This window comes from Hemitrygon akajei, chromosome 24 (assembly GCF_048418815.1).
Source record: "Hemitrygon akajei chromosome 24, sHemAka1.3, whole genome shotgun sequence".
NCBI lineage: Eukaryota > Metazoa > Chordata > Chondrichthyes > Myliobatiformes > Dasyatidae > Hemitrygon > Hemitrygon akajei.
The window spans coordinates 9,645,719-9,664,732 of record NC_133147.1 but is presented as its reverse complement, the minus strand read 5'-3'; the positions used below and the strand labels follow the sequence as shown (position 1 = coordinate 9,664,732).

General features: G+C 44.4%; 1 protein-coding gene across 2 annotated transcripts in view; it reads right to left on the bottom strand.

The window, feature by feature from the left end:
* Nucleotides 1-3,629: 3,629 nt before the first annotated feature.
* Nucleotides 3,630-19,014, bottom strand: part of wasf2 (WASP family member 2) — a 75,069-nt gene continuing 59,684 nt past the window's right edge. For both annotated transcript variants that reach the window (XM_073028330.1, XM_073028331.1), the window contains 5 exons: nt 16,243-16,360; nt 12,870-13,000; nt 10,506-10,664; nt 6,983-7,494; nt 3,630-4,971 (listed from right to left, as the gene is read on the bottom strand). In XM_073028330.1, coding sequence (XP_072884431.1) covers nt 4,904-4,971; nt 6,983-7,494; nt 10,506-10,664; nt 12,870-13,000; nt 16,243-16,360 — 988 coding nt within the window. In that variant the 3' untranslated portion in view covers nt 3,630-4,903. The remainder of the gene's footprint in view (nt 4,972-6,982; nt 7,495-10,505; nt 10,665-12,869; nt 13,001-16,242; nt 16,361-19,014) is intronic.

Genomic DNA, 19,014 nt, shown 5'->3' with positions numbered 1-19,014 from the left:
CCTGGCCTCCCAGTCAGGAACACAGGGGCCTGGGCAGGGCCTGACCTCCCAGTCAGGAACACAGGGACCTGGGCAAGGCCTGGCCTCCCAGTCAGGAACACAGGGGCCTGGGCAAGGCCTGGCCTCCCAGTCAGGAACACAGGGGCCTGGGCAGGGCCTGACCTCCCAGTCAGGAACACAGGGGCCTGGGCAGGGCCTGGCCTCCCAGTCAGGAACACAGGGGCCTGGGCAGGGCCTGGCCTCCCAGGCAGGAACACAGGGGCCTGGGCAGGGCCTGGCCTCCCAGGCAGGAACACAGGGGCCTGGGCAAGACGCGGAGCACCTGGGCAGGTTGCAGGGCACAACCCGTCGGAAGAGAGGGATAGGAAAGGGTCAGAGTCCCCCGCCGGGCAACGGCAGTCCAGCTTGCTTACCCGACGGAGGCAAGGGATCAGAAGGGAGCTCGGTCCAGGGTGACTACAAGAACGGACTTACAGGACTAGATGATTAACAGTGGGTGACCAGGACAACCCCAACCAACTAGACTCAGTCCCAGAGCCCCTTACATACACCTGCCAGCTGATAGGCATCAGGTGCGCCTCCTTAAGCCAAGTTGATCCTATTTGGGTTTAAGGGTGAAAGGAGGGACAGCTACAAGACCCAGAGTCTGCGGACCGGATCAAGACCTGGAATGTGGGCTCCGGACCGGACCATAACAAATAGTTTTTGAGTTTTGGAGGTCCTGGTGTGGATGCTATGTAGCCTCCTCCCTGATGGGAGTGGGACAAACAGTCCATGAGCAGGCTGGGTGGGATCCTTCATGATGTTACACCCTATCCTCATTATATGTGGGGGATACGTCGGCACATAATGTGAATAATTATTTAAATGGAGAAAATAAAGATGCGTTCCAGAGGGTTTCTTAAATATGTTTTACCTGTAATTTATTCACATTTTCATACCAATACGGCACAAAAGCAGTACCACAAGGCAACATTTGTATTATATTTCATCAATTTAAGGCAACATTCAATGTAATACATCATAGAAAGTTGACACACTAGGGTGTACAGTACTCACCAACAGTGGCAGGTGTGTTGGCTCCAGGGGATGAGTGGTTGTTGTGGTGTCGGGCAGCTTTACATGAATAAGGTGGATGGTTGTGGGTCGTCAGGATCATATCAAACACAGCAAGAGGTGAAGGAAGACTCACAGAACTCTTAGAACTGCCGGCAGCAGGAGATGACACCGGTGTGAAGAAAGTGGTGATGGTTGTTTGCTTGGCAGCATTTTGGTTTTCGGCATAAATTTGCTTATAGGGAAGAAGTGTTGATGGCAGGGAACGACTGAAATGCTGACTCCGTTCTAAACTTGGGTCCATGTCCATCGCCATTTCTGCCAAGTGTTCCGACTTACACCATTCCCTCAACGTTGGTAAACTCCCGGCATTTTCAAAATCGTCTGTTGCTTGCAGCATCTGAGACAGTTCGCCGTAAAAAAAAAATGCCTTGAATGTGGATCACACCTCGGTCGAGTGGCTGAATCAGCGATGCTGTGTTAGGCGGCAGGAAACGCAATTTTATATTACGATTAATGTTGGCCAAATGTTTAGGATGGGCTGGCGCATTGTCAAAGCAACAAAAGAACTTTGAAGGCAAGATTCTGTTCCCGGCAGTAGTGCCCCAGAGCTGTGTTACCTTCGGCTGATGCAGCGCTGTTTATAATTTCCAACTTTTTTTCAAGCGTTCAAGCGGTTCTGCCGCTCGGCTGGTGGCCCAGGACATGACATCGGACGCTTAGGAGGAACAGTTAAATATTTCAAGCACGAAATCAGTGCACCGTAGGGAAAACCAACAAAAGTTTAAGAGCGCAAGAATCGCGCAAGCACACCTTGGCAAAACCAGTGCGAGCCCGGCGGGAGTGAGACTGTGAGACGTGCGCACACCTGACTCGTACTGGCGGGAAAGCGGGGCTCCTCGCATAACTGGGAGTTTTGGACGCATATAAGGAGACGTTGGTAGAAATAGGCTCCTCGCATTACTGTGAGCCAGCATAGTCTGAGGACGCATATAACGAGGACAGTGTGTACTGGCCCTGTTCCAGCACCTTTCTGTGTATGTTGATGGCTGGTCGGCTGATGCATCGGGCAGTTTTGAAGAGCAGTGTCCAGAACGTGCAGCGATGAGCATGCTTTCTATTTGGCACGTGTAGAATGACTGGGTCAGCTGATTATGTTTGCACTGTTTACAGCATTAATTACTGGCCTGGAGCGTGGGAGGCTTGTTCTCTCATTCTTCAAATACCAATGAATTCCCTGTATTTCCCACCAGATAGACCTTGCTGTAGAATTGCGTTTGAAAAACTGGCCTAACCCGGAAAATGTCAAAGTTTAGAGTAAATTTTATTATCAAAGTACATTTATATCACCATACAGAACTGAGATTCATTTTCCTGTGGGCATACTCAGCAATAGTAACTATTACAGGATCAATGAAAGATCAATCAAAGTGCAGAAGACAACAAACAGTGCAAATGTAAGTATAAATGGCAATAATGAGAACATGAGATAAAGAGTCCTTAAAGTGAGATCATTGGCTGTGGGAACATCTCATTGGATGGGCAAGTGGGGGTAGTTATTCCCTTTTATTCAAGAGTCTGATGACTGAGGGGTAGTGACTGTTCTTGAACCTTGTGGTACAAGTCCTGAGGCTCTATCACCTTCTGCCTGATGACATTATTGAGAAGAGAGCATGACCCAGTGGTGGGGATCTCTGCTTTCCTATGAGTGTTTTATGTAGATGTGTTCAATGGATGGGTGGGCTTTACCCGTGATGTACTGAGCCAAATCCTCCACCTTTTGTAGGATGTTCCATTCAAGGCCTTTGGTGTTTCCATGCCAGGCCGAAATGCAGCCAGTCAGTAAACTATCCACTACACATAACTATCGGTCAGTTGCTATGCAGTAAAAAAAAAGATATTATCATTTGCAACATTTTTTTAAAATTCAGAAATAATTTGAACCTGGTGGATTTAGTTTTAATTAAATAGATACAATACTGACCATTTTAAACTTGGATCCAATTTAAGAGAAGTAGCGATATTATATGAGGGGCTTAGATAGGGTGTCATATGGTGTGGGTGATCGTCTTTCCATGACCAGGATTGCTCTTGGCAAATTTTTGGACAGAAGTGGTTTGCCTTTGTAAGAGATTGCCTAGTCATGTAACCAGAACTTGTGATATGCACCTGCTGCTCATACTGTCAGTAAATCATGTGTTACTGTCACCTTCCTATCAGTTTGAACCAGTCTGACCATTCTCCTCTGACCTCTCTCATTGACGAGCATTTTTGCCCACAGAACTGCCACTCACGTTATTTTTTGTTCATCTCTTACACCATTCTCTGAACTCCAGAGACTGTAATCGTGAAAATCCCAGATCAGCAGTTTCTGAGAAAGTCAAACCACCCAGTCAGGCACCAACAATCATTCCAAGGTCAAAGTCACTTAGATCACATTTCTTCCCCCATTCTGATGTCTGGTCTGAACATGATAGGCTGATCTGCATTAACGAGGTGCACAGGTGTACCTTTTAAAGTGGCCACTTTAAAAGTGTGTTGGAAAACAAAAATCAAATCAATTAAATATTACATCGTTGGTAAATCATTTATTTCAAGGCTTTGAGATCCATAGCAAACTTTAGTTACATAAAGTTTAATTAAATACATTTCTGGCTGCACATTTACTTGGAATAATCCAGGAAATCAAATGCAATTCCCCACTTTTAGAAACATCAAAGAGGGGAGGAAATTATAAAATAGTAACCCAGCTATGTGATTACGAACACGTTATTACAAAATTTTACCCCAAAGCAGAATGAAAATAATCTGATAAATTTAGATCAAGGCAATTTGAACCCTATTGATTGTGTTAAACATAATTAAACCAGTTAGTCTAACTAGTGCTAAATTTGCATAGTTTGCCAGTGAAGCTGCCTCTCTTCACAAATGATTATTAATTGATTGCATAAGCAAGATTTAGAAACACCCATCAACTGATGTAAACAAAGCAAAGATTTAATTGCAGCACTCTCATAACATTTAGAGTCATTTTTTGGTTGGCCAGGTTCCTTACCAGGCGATTAATACAAGCAACTGATATCCTGTTTTGGTACCAGTATGCCAAATTCAAAAATTAAAATGGTTAAAAGTCAAGAGATTTCTACAAAGACAGTTTCCATGTAAATTTCCCCCCCCCCCCCCCCCTATAATGCACTTTGGTGATGCTGCTAATTACACAACAGGCAAATTGGTTTGATTACTCAAAGATTTATTAAGTCTACAGCAATGTCTTAAAAATATATATAAACCTTTCAGCACTGGCAAATGTGTGAATATGGATTCATTATAACCGCATATACATCATATTTACTGTGTGCAGATTACAGAATCTCATTCTAGCTACTGTATTTGATTAAAAAGCAGTATACCATTAATAAAAATATTGGCTGATAAATACATTATTCCAATTACTGGATAATCGTGTGCACCACAAATCTAAAACAAGGCAGCAAACTGCTTCCATTTTAATAATCCAGTGATCTGTAACACATTTATCTATCTTCCTGCTGAATCATATACATGGCACTTCATTTGATACCCGCCTGATTATAATACCAAGTGTTTTCCTTGTCTGACATTTTCCCCAACACATTCGCAGCCTGTGCAAATAATATGTTAGAGTACTACGCCTACGTGGAGAGGCGTTGTTGGGAATGGTTTGGCTTTTTAAAACAAGAATTTTGGCTGCTGGTGACTGGTGTGTTGGTGTTGCTCAGCTCAGTCAGACCACTCCTCGTCATCGAATTCTGATTCTTCGGAATCGCTGTACTCGACTGCGATACGCCGTGACAGGATTGTGGCCACGTCATTCCCAACACGGTCCCCGCTTTTCCTCCTGTTCTCTCTGCTCTTCAACTTTACGAAGCTGGAAGCCTATTGAATACATAATAGGAGTGAGACGTCAGTGTGGAGCCATGTATTCTTTGTTATGGTAACTAGTCACGTGAGTGGAGGCATGGCAAAAGCGAAGGGAATAAGTTTCGTATTCTTGCTTATTTCGTGGCAGTTTGTAGCTCGGGACTGGCGGAGGTCATATATTTGCTGACCACCTAATATCGCTGAATAACGCTTAGTTTACATTTGGATACACTTAATTTCATTGCTTCAAGATTGTGTTTGCTAATAAAGGGTCAAAATAAGGAATTTGACACTTTGAAACACTCATTTCTTTGGATGAAGGAGCTGAAGGAGTGTCATGCAACGATAACAACCCAGTGGCAGTTACAGGCTAGCAGCAATCGTTCTGACTCAAATTTGGATTAGTTTTGCTGCTCCAATCAGGTTTATCCCTTGAACACATTCAATCTCATAATACCAGTGGTCATGCACTGAAGGTGAGAGGGGATAGGGTCAAAGGGGATGTGAGGGGCAAGTTTTATTTTAAACTCAGAGTAGTGGATACCTGGAATGTGCTGTGTGGGTAGTGGCAGAGGCTTTTAAGAGATATTTCAATAGGCACATGAACATGAGGAAGATGGAGGGATAGGGACATGGTGTAAGAAGGAGGGATTAGTTGGGGGTTTTTTGATTTTCTTTTTAGTAGATTTCACACAACATTGTGGGCCAAATGCCCCATTCCTGTGCTGTACACTTCTATGTTCTATGTCGATATCAGTTACATCTATAAAACCATAAGACATACAAGCAGAGTCAGGCCATCAAGACTGCTCTGCCATTCTATCATGACTGATTCATTAACTATCCTGCCTTCTCCCAATAACCTCTGATGCCGTTACTGATCAAGAACTGATCAACCACTGCTTTAAATATACCCAATGACATGGCCTCGACAGTCATCTGTGACAAAGAACTCCACAAATTCAACACCCTCTGATCCTAGACTCTCCCACTATACTAAAGGTTCCCAACTTTTTTTATGCCATGGACCAATACCATTTAAGCAAGGGGCCCGTGGAGCCCAGGTTGGGAACCCCTGCATACTATAGCGACTATAGGGACCATCCTCTCTACATCCACACATTCAAGGCTTTCCAGTTTTCGATAAGTTTCAAGGAAATTCCCCAGATCCAGCCCAACCCACCAAGTTCCTCCAGCAGACTGTATTTCACTCTAACCTTCAGTATAACCCAATGAAAGCAGAGTGGCATGTTTGTAAAGTTGTGGGCATGCTACATCTGTGCCGGACATGTGGTGATAGTTGCAGGCTGTTCCTAGCATATCCTCAACTGTATCGGTTATTGAGACAAACAATGCATTTCACTGATGCAGCAGATTCTGCAGATGCTGGAAGTTCAGGGTAAAAGAATTCTGATAAGGGGCTATGGCCCGAAAAGTTGATTTTTTTTATTCCTCTCTGTTAGGGTGTATTCTGGAGTTAGGGTGTATACCAAATATTAATTTCACCAGCAGTCAGTCTTTAGATTGATTGAATTTAAAATGCAGTCCAGAACAATTAGACTTGAGATGCCTGCATATGCATGAATACAGCCCAGAGTCAGTGGGGATTAACATTCATTTTGGGTGTCTGGAGTGTGGGTGTGAAGAAGGTGGTGTTTGAAAACTATATGTAATTCAAAGGAAGCACTGTAGATACATTGTAACTGTAGCAATGTCCTGCTGTCACCTTTGATATTTAGCATATAAAAATGTCCTTAAATATTGTGTAGAGCAGACCGCTTCTTCCAAGAGTGTCTCAATATGATGCCTGCTGCTTGTTTTTGCAAGAATAAACACTTCTACATCCATTAGCTTCAGCGTCTCAGCTGACTTTGTTCAGTTATTACATTAGGGGGCTCGCTCTCCATAGATGCTGCCTGATCTGCTGAGTTCTTCCAGCACCATGTGTGTTACTCTGCAGTTCATTGTAACTTTCGATGCTCATGGGACAAATAATAGAAGAAAATTTCTTCACACCCAGTTTTACCTTGTCGAATCGCTGAGAGCAGGTCAGTCCGGGCATCACTCACAGGCGGCTGAGCTCCTTTTGGCTTTGCGTCATTGGACTGCGGTGGAGGGGGTGGCACCGTGCCACCCCCAAATGACATCGTAGGCCCGGGGGGTGGTGGGCCAGGGGGCGGCGGAGGAGGAGGGGGAGGTGGAGGGGCAGCTCCACCTCCTCCCTGTGGTGGGAATTGGGCAGGGGCAGCAGGGAACTGATCAGCGGGAGGAGGGGGAGGAGGAGGGACCGAGGGGACATCAGTGTTGGAGAAATGCTGGTTAAACTGCATCGGGGAAACTGAGGGAGGCGGCGGTGGGGGAGAGACAGGAGGCCCCTCAAATGGGGGTGGCGGGGGTAGTTGAGTTGGAGCTGGTGGTGGAGGTGGTGAAAGTTCACCTCCCATCGGCGGGCTGGAGGGAGGTGCTGGAGGAGGGATAGTTGGGCTGACAACACTGGTCCTTTTAAAGGCTGAAGTGTCCTGTTTGTCCATGGTGTAACTACAAATAGAAAAGAAAAAAAGTCATACGAGATCTACAATCTGAACACTCACTAGAACAACCTCGCAACACTCCATTCTCAGAACTGTTACTAACATGTAAAACTATCAATAAATCTTCTAGACACTGAAGTAATAATGAGGCAAAGATTTACAAGCATCTTCAAGTTTGTTTGGTCCTGGTGGTCAGAATGACCTTTATCATCGACGTACACTTTGTTGTTTTGCGGCAGCAGTACAGTACAAAGACAAATTGCTATAAATTACAAAGGTTCAAAGGTTTATTCTATAATCAAAATATCTAGTAGAACACAACTCAGATCTGTCTTCTCCATATACAGAAAAACCATGGGTGTTGTTGAGGCCCCCTCCCACCCGGCATGAACAGCAAGAACTATGTAATTTGGCTCACTGAGTTTGCTCTGCCATTTCTGATGGATCCTCTGTGGCCGATCCATTTCCCTTTCAGCTCAATTTCCTACCTTTTCCCTATACCCTTTCATGCACTGACTAAACAAGAATCTATCAACCTCTGCCTTAAATATACCTCATGACTTTGCTTCCATCTGAGGCAACCAATTACACAGATTCACTACCGCCTGACTAAAGAAATCTAAATTGAAGTCCGTCTATTCAAGTGGTTCACAACCTAGGGTCTATGGCTATACCCTATTCTAAGGCTGCACCCCCTGGTCTGGGACTTCCCCACCATAGCAAACACCCTCTCCATAATCACTCTATCGAGGCCTTTCAACATTCAATATGTTTCAATGAGATTCCCCCTCGTTCTTCTGAATTCCAGCGAGTACAGGCCCAGAGCCATCAATCGGGCCTCATATGGTAACCCTTTTGTTGCTGGAATCATTCTCCTCTGAACTCTCTCGAAGGTCAGCACATCTATCCTTAGGTAAGGTGCCCAAAACTTCTCACAATACTCCAAGTGAGCCCGCACCAGCGCCTTGTAAAGCCTCCTTACTTCTACATTCTACTGAAACGAATGCTAACATCGTATTTGCCTTCCTCACCATTGACTCAACCAGAAAATTACTCTGTAATTTCAAATTGATAAACTTTCATGGCATTTATACACTATATATGCTGTGACAACAGTAAACAAACTTTATTATGCACACCAGCTGAGATGAAATAGAGATAAACATAGAAGAGAAGATTAGTCGTAGAACAAACCCCTATTAAATATAAATGTGTTGACACTGAAACACAGCTGTGGCTTAACACATATCTGAAGGCCCTTTCCAATAAGGTTCCTTAAGGTTGTTATAGCCAGGGGAGGTTTTGGAGATAAGTTCCCACTACCTATTAAACGCTCCAAATGGTGTGCATCTCAAAGAGCCTCTGACAACCAAGTCCAATTCCTGACCTTCACCTGTGGTTTAGCTAAGCCCAGCTGAACCATTTCTATTGATAGGAGAAAGGGGAAGGGGCAGGTTACTGTCACCTTAAAACTAGTTACTTCGGGTAGATGGGGCTCACCAACCATGGTTGGCAGCTCATTTAGTAAGGATAACTCTGATCTTGAATTTCTGCTGCCTTGTAGCTATATCCACTCACAGGGAAGGCTTCAGAGGTAAACCCCCTGGACATAACCAGTGATGGAATCCCCAAGGCAGTCCTATGTTGAGTTCAATGCTGACTGGCAGCTCTCACAACACTACTGGTGCCAAACTATCAGCTTCTGCCATTCCTTTGGATTCATCAGCCTCGTGGAGAGTGGGAGACTGTTGCAAGGGCAACAGCTTGCTCGCCATATCGCAGTGCCTGGGCATGCGTATAACAGACAGCTAGCAGGCAACATCCATGGTTGACCCCGAGCAACTGAGGGCCTCCCTAGTAAGCTGCAGTATCAATGTTCAAATACATCTTACCATATACAAGATTCATTTTCTTGCAGAATTCACAGTAAATACAAGAAAAACAATAAAATCATTGAAGACCAATGCAACAGGACACTGTTCAAACTTACTAGAATAATTATAAAGGTGGTACGGTTGCTGGTGCTACCTCTCAAGTCCATCACTCTTACTGGGGTATAGGCAGCCGACAGCAGCTTGCTAGAGCCCTCTGTCCTGAGACAGGCTTTCAAGTTGTCCCCAGATGCAGCCCATCTTTGAAGATCCTACCCCTCCCAGGGATGAGGTCTCTGGAAATTCTGTAGGCATTTCTGTAGCTCTGGGTTTTTATGGGATAGAGTTGCTAGCCCCATGCCCAACCCTCCTTTCGCAGCTGTTCGTGGCGGAGTTAAGCATTATGCTATTGGGGTTAAATTCCTGCTGCCTTAAGGACTTTGTATGTTCTAGCTCTGACCGTGTGGGTTTCCTCCCACACTCCAAAGATGTACAAGTTAAAACTAGAAAGTTGTGAGCATGCCATGATGGTGCCGGGCGACACTTGTGGGATGTCCCCAGCATGTTCTCTGGTTTGGCCATACACTCAAAGAGAAGTACAGCACAGTAATAGGTCATTTGGCTTATCTGGTCTGTGCCGAATCATTTAGACTACCTACTCCCATCGACCTGTACTGGGGCCACAGCCCTCCATACCCCTACCATCCATGTACCTATCCAAATTTCTCTTAAATGTTGCAATCAAGCTTGCGTTGACAGCTTGTTCCACATCCTCACGGCCCTCTGAGTGAAGAACTTTCTCCTCACATTCCCCTTAAACTTTTCACCTTTAACCCTTAACCCATGACCTTTGGTTGCAGTCTCACTCAACCTGTGGAAAAAGCCTGCTTACGTTTACCCAATCGATACCCCTCATAATTTTGTACACCTCTATCAAATCTCCTCTCAATCTTCTACGTTTCAAGGAATAAAGTCCTAACCTATTAAATGTTTTCTGACACAATGGCATACTTCTGTTTCGATGTATATGGGACAAATAAATCTAAACTTACTCTGAATAAATGAGCAAATTTTACTTTAAAACTATTCATTAACGGATGCCAAAACGTGTACTCTACACAATCGTATACCTGTTAATTGATCTTACCCAAAATCAGGCGGTGGTGGAGGTAAGTCAGCCCCTGGTGACATTGGAGGAGAAGGTGAATTGACTGAATCACGATAAGCTCCATGTGTTCTGTAAGCAAGCTCCTCATTGGCATTTGAACCTATACTTCCATTAGAACAGATTTCATTGGCGTTCGAGCTGAAAGGCAGTTCAAATAACCATAAATATACAAATGTAAAAGTCTGCTCCCCGAATGTTGCAGCTGCATTTTATCATGTTCTGCAATCAGACATTCCTCCAAGAGGACCACAACCTTGTTGTAGGGTTTGGAGGCTTGTGTGCCTCAATGACCCGGAGAGCAACATTGGCTGGAGTCAGGGCTTTATGCTTTGGCTCTCGGTAGGGTCACCCATGCCAAACAGCTCAAAGGGGAGAAGACTGACTAAGAGTGGTCCACTGGTCCTCCAAGTTGGGGGGGGGGGGGGGCGGGACGTCAACTCAGGGCCAATAAGCCTAACTGGTAAAATGAAATTGTTGTGGAAACAGCAATGAAGAATCCTTCTACATCTGAGTGCAACAGTATTCCTAAGTCTCCACGCGGAACTTGCCTGACAGTAGTGAAAACTGAGAGGAAGCTACTGACACGATGAAGGAAGCCCTGAACACCACCAGAGATGGAGGACCTTCACTGCTGCCTTAAATGGCGTAATGGGGAATAGGTAATCAAATCTTGTATTCATATGTTATTCATTGTTACGTAATCAATTTCTTCATACACAGTTATGTGTTAGCATGAACGCAACAAATTAATTTGCATCTCTTCTGCCATGAGGAGGTCACTCTCTGTACAGGAGCCACGTTGCACATTTGCTATGTATACTATGCTCACCAGTCACAAGTGGGGGCATAGTGAAAGTGAAGGGAATAAGCTACATATTTGTGACAGTTTGTAGCTTGGGACTGCTGAGGCTACATCTTTGCTGACTGCTGAGAAAATATTCAATAATGTTTAATTGTACGTTTGCTAATAAAAGGAATAGGGAATTCAACTCTCTGGAACAATCATTGGAGCGGGGGGCTTGTCACGCAAGTGTAACAAATCCAGGGGGGTTACAGGCTGGCGGCAATTGCTTTGTTTTGATTTTGGATTGATTTTTTCCGCTAGACAGATTGAAGGAGTAAATTCTTTTGAGGTAGCCTCCAACCTGATGGCATGAACATTGATTTTTCCAACTCGCAGTGATTTTTTTCACCTGCCCTCTTCCTTCAATTCCCCATGCTGCCCCCACCCCCCGCTTACCTGCCAATTGTCTCACCTGAGTCCCCTGTTCCTTCTCTCTTCTCCTACAGTCTACTCTCTTTTCCTATCAGAATCCTTCAGCTCCAGTTTACCTTTCCACCTATCTCCTCCCACCTTCTTACCTCATTCTCCTAACCCCACCCACCTGGCCTCACCTATCACCTTCCAGCTAGCCTCCTTCCCCTCCCTCCACCTTCTTATTCTGGCACCTTCCCCTTCCTTTCCTGTCCTGCCCTGAAGAAAGGTCTCAGCCCGAAACATCGACTGTTTATTCATTTCTATAGATGCTGCCTGACTTGCTGAGTTCCTCCAGCATTGTGTGCACTGCTCTGGATTTCTAGTATCTGCAGAATCTCATGTTTAAAATGAATTTGCGTTATATTGTACTGTCTCACAACATTAACCATTCAAATTGAGGGAAAATGCTTATGACGTGGACCTGCCTCAAAAATATCTTTGATTGCAAGTTCTTTGAAATACGTTATCGGGTTTCTACACTGCAGTTGTCTGAGGCAGCATCAGCAGTTTGGTTCAATGCCCCTCAGATAGGCGACAATTAGTAAGACTGTTTTAGTGTTATCCGTGCTGGAAGCAAAGTTGAGTGGACAAAGGTATCAGTGTGTTAGTAACACACACAAAACTCTGGAGGAACTCAGCAGGTCAGGCAGCATTTATGAAGGGGAAAAAAAAGTCAACATTTCTACTAAAAATCTGAGAGTAACTTCAATCCTGAAGGGATGGGGTTGAAGAAAATCACTCCCAGTTTGTATTCAGCAAAAACAAGCTGGAAAGGAAGGGGAAAGATGCCAAAATAAGGTGGCGTGAGGGGAAGGAGGACAAGCTAGAAGGGGAAGGGTGGGGGGGGTGGGAGAAAAATTGGGAGCTGATAAGTGAATAAGGTACAGGACAGAAGGAGGAATCTGATAGGAGAGGAGAACAGACCATGGGAGAAAGGGAAGGGGAGGAGAACTAGGGAGAGGTGATAGGCAGGTAAAAGGCTAGAGTGGGCAATAGAAGAGCTTGTCAACACTCAATCAGTACTGTTTTGTCATAAATGGATTACCACTGCACAATATCAGGTTTCAAATAACAGCAAAACTTACATGGCATCCTCAGTAACCGATTTCGCTTCCACAAATTCCTTGCCCATTTTCAATCGCTCCCATTCCTCTTTCCTCGTTCTAATTTTCCGTGGGTTCAGATTTCCTCTATTTGAAACATCCCTTTTCTCTTTCTAGATGTCAAACAGCATTGAACACAGATTCAGTTATAATGCTCCGGAACACTGATCTATAAACAACCCAGGACAAAGCAAATTCATCGTACAATGAAGCATACACTTTAAAAAAAAAATGTGATCACAGGTGAGTAATGAATGACATCTCATTTGCATTCAATTATTTTTCATCATTTAATTGCTTTGGAACAAGATTAATGGAATAAAATTGAAAACCAGATTTTATATAATAGGGGTTTAGAATATAATCCCCTGCAGTGTGATGATCTATTAGCTATTGCTCTGTTGGTATGTTTCTGGTTAAGACAGCACTGGTGAAGCTCCAGTGACTACTTGCTGGCAGCAAACAAAACACAGAAAACAACTATATACTTAATTAATCTGGGAAACGATCTCTACAATCAACAGTCTGTAGCTTCCCTGTCGGGGTTGAGCTTTTGAACTTCCTGTACGACCTGGCATTTTTACAGTGTGAACTGAAGTCTTGAAGGTGCAGGATGGTTGCAGTGTGGTGTGTATGAGCCAAATCAGGCGGCAGGGTTTGGGCTGGAGAGAGGGGAATGAGCCAGTGTACATTGGAGCAGATGTGGAGACAACTCGATGCAGCAGCAATGCGGGGAGGCAGAGCCAAGGCCCGAGCCTGAGAGTGAGGAGAGAGACAAGATGGCGGGCCTCGGGCCCGAGAGCATATTTACTTTACTGTCACCAAACAATTGATACTAGAGCGTACAATCATCACAGCTTCGCACTCCCTGAAGTATAAATCAAAGTAAATATAATAAAGATTTAAATTATACATTATAATTAGAAAACAGAAAAGGGAAAGTAAGGTAGTGCAAGTCAGGTCCAGATATTTGGAAGGTACGGCCCAGATCTGGGTCAGGATCGGTTCAGCAGTCTTATCACAGTTGGAAAGAAGCTGTTTCCAAATCTGGCCGTACGAATCTTCAAGCTCCTGAACCTTCTCCCAGAGGGAAGAGGGACAGAAAGTGTGTTGGCTGGGTGGGACTTATCCTTGATTATCCTGACAGCACTGCTCTGACAGCGTGCGGTGTAAAGTGAGTCCAGGGATGGAAGATTGGTTTGTGTGATGTGCTGGGCTATGTTTACGATCTTCTGCACCTTCTTCCGGTCTTGGACAGGACAACTTCCATACCGGGTTGTGATGCACCCTAGAAGAATGCTTTCTATGGTGCATCTATAAAAATTAGTGAGGATTTTAGGGGACAGGTCAAATTTCTTCAGCTTTCTCAGGAAGTAAAGGTGCTGGTGGGCCTTCTTGGCAGTGGACTCTGCTTGGTTAGACCAAGTAAGTCATTTGTGATATTCACCCTGAGGAATTTAAAGCTTTTGACCTGTTCCACTTGCGCACCACCAATGTAGATGGGGTCATGCGGTCCACTATTCCTTCTGAAGTCAACAACCAATTCCTTCGTCTTGCTGACATTGAGGGATAGGTTATTGCCTTCACACCATGCCACCAGGTTCTTAATTTCCTCTCTGTACTCAGACTCATCATTACCCAAGATGCGGCCTACAATTGTGGTGTCATCAGCAAACTTATATATTGAGTTTGATAGAAACTTGGCTACACAATCATGCGTGTACAGTGAGTACAGCAGGGGGCTGAGTACACAACCTTGTGGGGCACCGGTGCTCAGAGTGATTGTAGAGGACAGCTTGTCCCCTATTTTTACAGCCTGGGTCCTGTCTGTGAGGAAGTTGAAGCCACAGGTCCCTGGTCTGAGGGTGAAGAATGACCCGAGGTCTGGATGATTTAGACACTAGAACAGATTGAAAAGGTCAGGGTGTTAAGGCCAGAGGCAAGGGGTAGGCCATTTCAGCTCGCTACTCTGCAAGGTTTATTTGTCTCTGCACTGAACCAAAGCTGTGGCCTGCAACTAACGGGCTCCTAAATCAGCTGCAGTGGCGACAGGCTTTGTGGCTGTGACTCACTGTTGTGAACTTCAGTTCTGAATGTTATTTGATTACTTATTTTGTTTGTGCGATTTTCTTTTCCTCTCTGCACACTGGGTGTTTCAGGGTCTTCTTCAATTTTAATGGGTTCTATTGGGTGGGTTTCTTTGTTTTGTGGCTGCCCGTAAGGCGGCGAATCAAGGTTGTATATAGATAGATAGATAGATAGATAGATACTTTATTCATCCCCATGGGGAAATTCAACTTTTTTTCCAATGTCCCATACACTTGTTGTAGCAAAACTAATTACATACAATACTTAACTCAGTAAAAAATCTGATATGCATCTAAATCACTATCTCAAAAAGCATTAATAATAGCTTTTAAAAAGTTCTTAAGTCCTGGCGGTAGAATTGTAAAGCCTAATGGCATTGGGGAGTATTGACCTCTTCATCCTGTCTGAGGAGCATTGCATCGATAGTAACCTGTCGCTGAAACTGCTTCTCTGTCTCTGGATGGTGCTTTGTAGAGGATGTTCAGAGTTTTCCATAATTGACCGTAGCCTACTCAGCGCCCTTCGCTCAGCTACCGATGTTAAACTCTCCAGTACTTTGCCCACGACAGAGCCCGCCTTCCTTACCAGCTTATTAAGACGTGAGGCGTCCCTCTTCTTAATGCTTCCTCCCCAACACGCCACCACAAAGAAGAGGGCGCTCTCCACAACTGACCTATAGAACATCTTCAGCATCTCACTACAGACATTGAATGACGCCAACCTTCTAAGGAAGTACAGTCGACTCTGTGCCTTCCTGCACAAGGCATCTGTGTTGGCAGTCCAGTCTAGCTTCTCGTCTAACTGTACTCCCAGATACTTGTAGGTCTTAACCTGCTCCACACATTCTCCATTAATGATCACTGGCTCCATATGAGGCCTAGATCTCCTAAAGTCCACCACCATCTCCTTGTATAGTATACATACTGAAAATAAATGTATTTTGAACTTTGAAATTCAGAGCTAGTTGATCTAAAGCCACTCGGTTATAGATTGGAAGAGCCACTGGACCAGCAGGAGCTTTAGAACATTATATAACAAAGGTGTATAGTATGATGAGACTGAGGGCTCATTTAAAAGAAACTTCCACCTGTCTCAGTGGTATAAACAGACCAGAGCTCAATACTGACAAGCTGCTCTCCATTTTAAATACCAGGGACAACTAAACAACTAAGCGAGAATGTTGATAGAGCATTTCATAACTACAAAGAATTCAGATACTATGCACAAAGGGCACATTCACTCTTAAGGCTAAACAATAACACAGTACCCGGTGTTTCCTTTTCTCTTTCATGATATCCTTTGTGTCCTGCAACATTTTTTCTTTCCAGAGGTCAAAGAAGTAAGAAGGATCAGTGTAAAACTTAAGGCTGTCTTTCCCATCCTCTCTGTAACAAAAAAGAAATTACCATCATTAGAGTCTGAAAGGCTACAAGGATTTTAACAGAACTGAATCAGAAATCAGGTTTAATATCACTACTACATCATGAAATCTGTTGTTTTGTTGTAGCAGTACAGTGCAATACATAAAAATACTGTAAGTCACAATAAAAAATAAATATAGCTTAATAAAAATTAGTGCAAAAAGTGAGTGATAGGATGGAAATACATCTCCACCAAAGGAGGTGTTTGGTGCTCCTTCCTCCTGATATCAAGTGGATCTTTCACCAAGGCCCTGCTTGTCCCTCCGAGGCTTCTTCCTTTGCTCTCATTCCTGACAGGAAACGCAGCAAAGTTATGCAACTACGACACATTGGAATTAAAGCTGTTGAGAAAATGAATTCCGTAGAGTCCACGAATGAAAAATAATTGCCTAATAATATTTTTGCGATTTATACTTTAATGTGTAGATTCGGGTGGTGATGTATCTCTACCAAAGGAACGAGGCACTCGTTCCCTCCACGAGCCTGCAGGTCACCGTTGGGCAAGATTAGCACCCTCTTAGTGCTCCGCCTCCCCCACCGATCAGGGTCATGTAAACCCAGGGGAGCAGGTGGTGGATGGTCGTATGAGTAGCCGGTGCAGATCACAAGTCCTGGTTATGTGACCACTGACAGCAGGCAGACAATCTCTGAAGAGTATTGATAATGGCTGGGGTCACCCGTCTTGTAAAGACACTGTTCAGAAGGTGGCAATGGCAAACCACTTCTGCAGAAAAATGTGCCAAGAACAGTCATGGTCAAGGAAAGACCACGATATTCGAATAGCACATAACGAACAAAAATAACGAGGTTAATGCTCATAGGTTCATTGTCCATTTGGAAATCTGATGGGAGTGACAAAACCTGTTCTTAAAATGTTGAACTGAAACCGGCCAGTACTAAAGATAACTTGTCAAGCTCAGCAACATGATGTCATTGATATGGAAATCAGATAATGAGGTTCTCATCTTAAACAGTTCAATTTCCTGAAAGAAACTGGCCTTGGAGTCAAAAGACCATAAGATATAGCGCAGACTTAGGCCACTTGGCCCATCAAGTCTATTCTACCATTTCATCATGACTGATTCATTTTCCCTCTCAGCCCCAATCTCCTACCTACTTCCCGTAACCCTTCATGCCCTAACTAATCAAGAATCTATCAACCTCTTCCTTAAATATGAGCAATGACTCGGCCTCCACAGCTGCCTGTGGCAAAGAATTCCACAGATCCACCACTCTAGCTAAAGAAGCTGGATGAACTCAGCAGGTCGGGCAGCATCCGCTGAAATGAGCAGTCAATGTTTCCACCCGAGGGGGCAAATAAACGCGAGCACTCCCAGATAGAACCACCAACAACTGTGCACAGAGGGTGTCACCTCGACAGGTAATGACACACCTGCAAGATAATTGCCAAGTTCGATGAACAACGCAACATCAAATGCCTCAACTCAAGCTACACGATTCAATATGCAAACTCTGATTCTGACTGCCATACAAATTATAAGTTAGCTTGTGCATACTGGAGAGAAACGACAGCATAACGGTTGGCACAACACTTTACAGTACCAGCGACCCAGGTTGATTTCCCACCGTTGCCTACAAGGAGTTTGCATGTTCTCCCTGAGACCACTGGGATTTCCTCTGAGTGCTCTGGTTTTCTTCCACAGTCCAAAAATGTACCGGTTGGGAGGTTAATTGGCCATTGTAAACTGCCCCGTATTTAGGCTAAATTGGGGCATTGCTGGGTGGCGTGGCTCAAAGTCCCGATGGGCCTATTTCATGCCTTATCTCAATAAATAAATAATAACTAATAACCACAGTATTATTGCCTTATTTTTGGGTAAAGTGTCAGGAATTTGCCTGCAATAGGGCTTGCATAACAAGGTGTGAAATAGCTTTCTATTGACTTTTAATACCTGTATTGTGAATGGCACCAGTGGTTTCCACACTATCCACTGCCTGCTCCCATGGCTTCCTGTGACCCTGATCAGGGGGAGGGGGGGTGACCTGCAGGCTAGCGGAGGGAAGGAGTGCCTTACACTTCCTTTGTTAGAGACACGTCTCCACCCTGTGGTGCATATCACAAGTCCTGGTTATGCGACCACTGACACCAGGCAGACAATCTCTGAAGAGTATTGATAATGGCTGGGGTCACCAGTCTTGTAAAGACACTGCCCAGAAGGCAGCAATGGCAAACCATTTATGTAGGAAAAAATTGCCAAGAACAATCCTCAGCATGGGACGATGATCACCCAACATCATATAACAAGGCACATAATGATGATGATGATGATGGTGAATGGCGATTGACCTTGCAAGTAAGGAATTCAAAGACATACAGTTTACCAAATGGTCAATATCCATAACTGATAAGCCAATTTTGTGTAAGAATAGCATTTTTCTGCCCTGGCTTCAGAGCAGTGGGGCGACAGAGGCCATGCTGTTCTCCTTGTGCACAACTAAAATAAAGTGTGGTTGAGTCGTAAGTGTGCACGTGTTGTAGGTTCAGTTACTTTAATTTCAATTTTATTGTCAGTGATGACTACAGGAAGGGGATGAGGCGACAGCAGCTGGCAGATGATGAACAGAGCCAGGTTGGGGGGGGGGGGGGGCGATAAGCA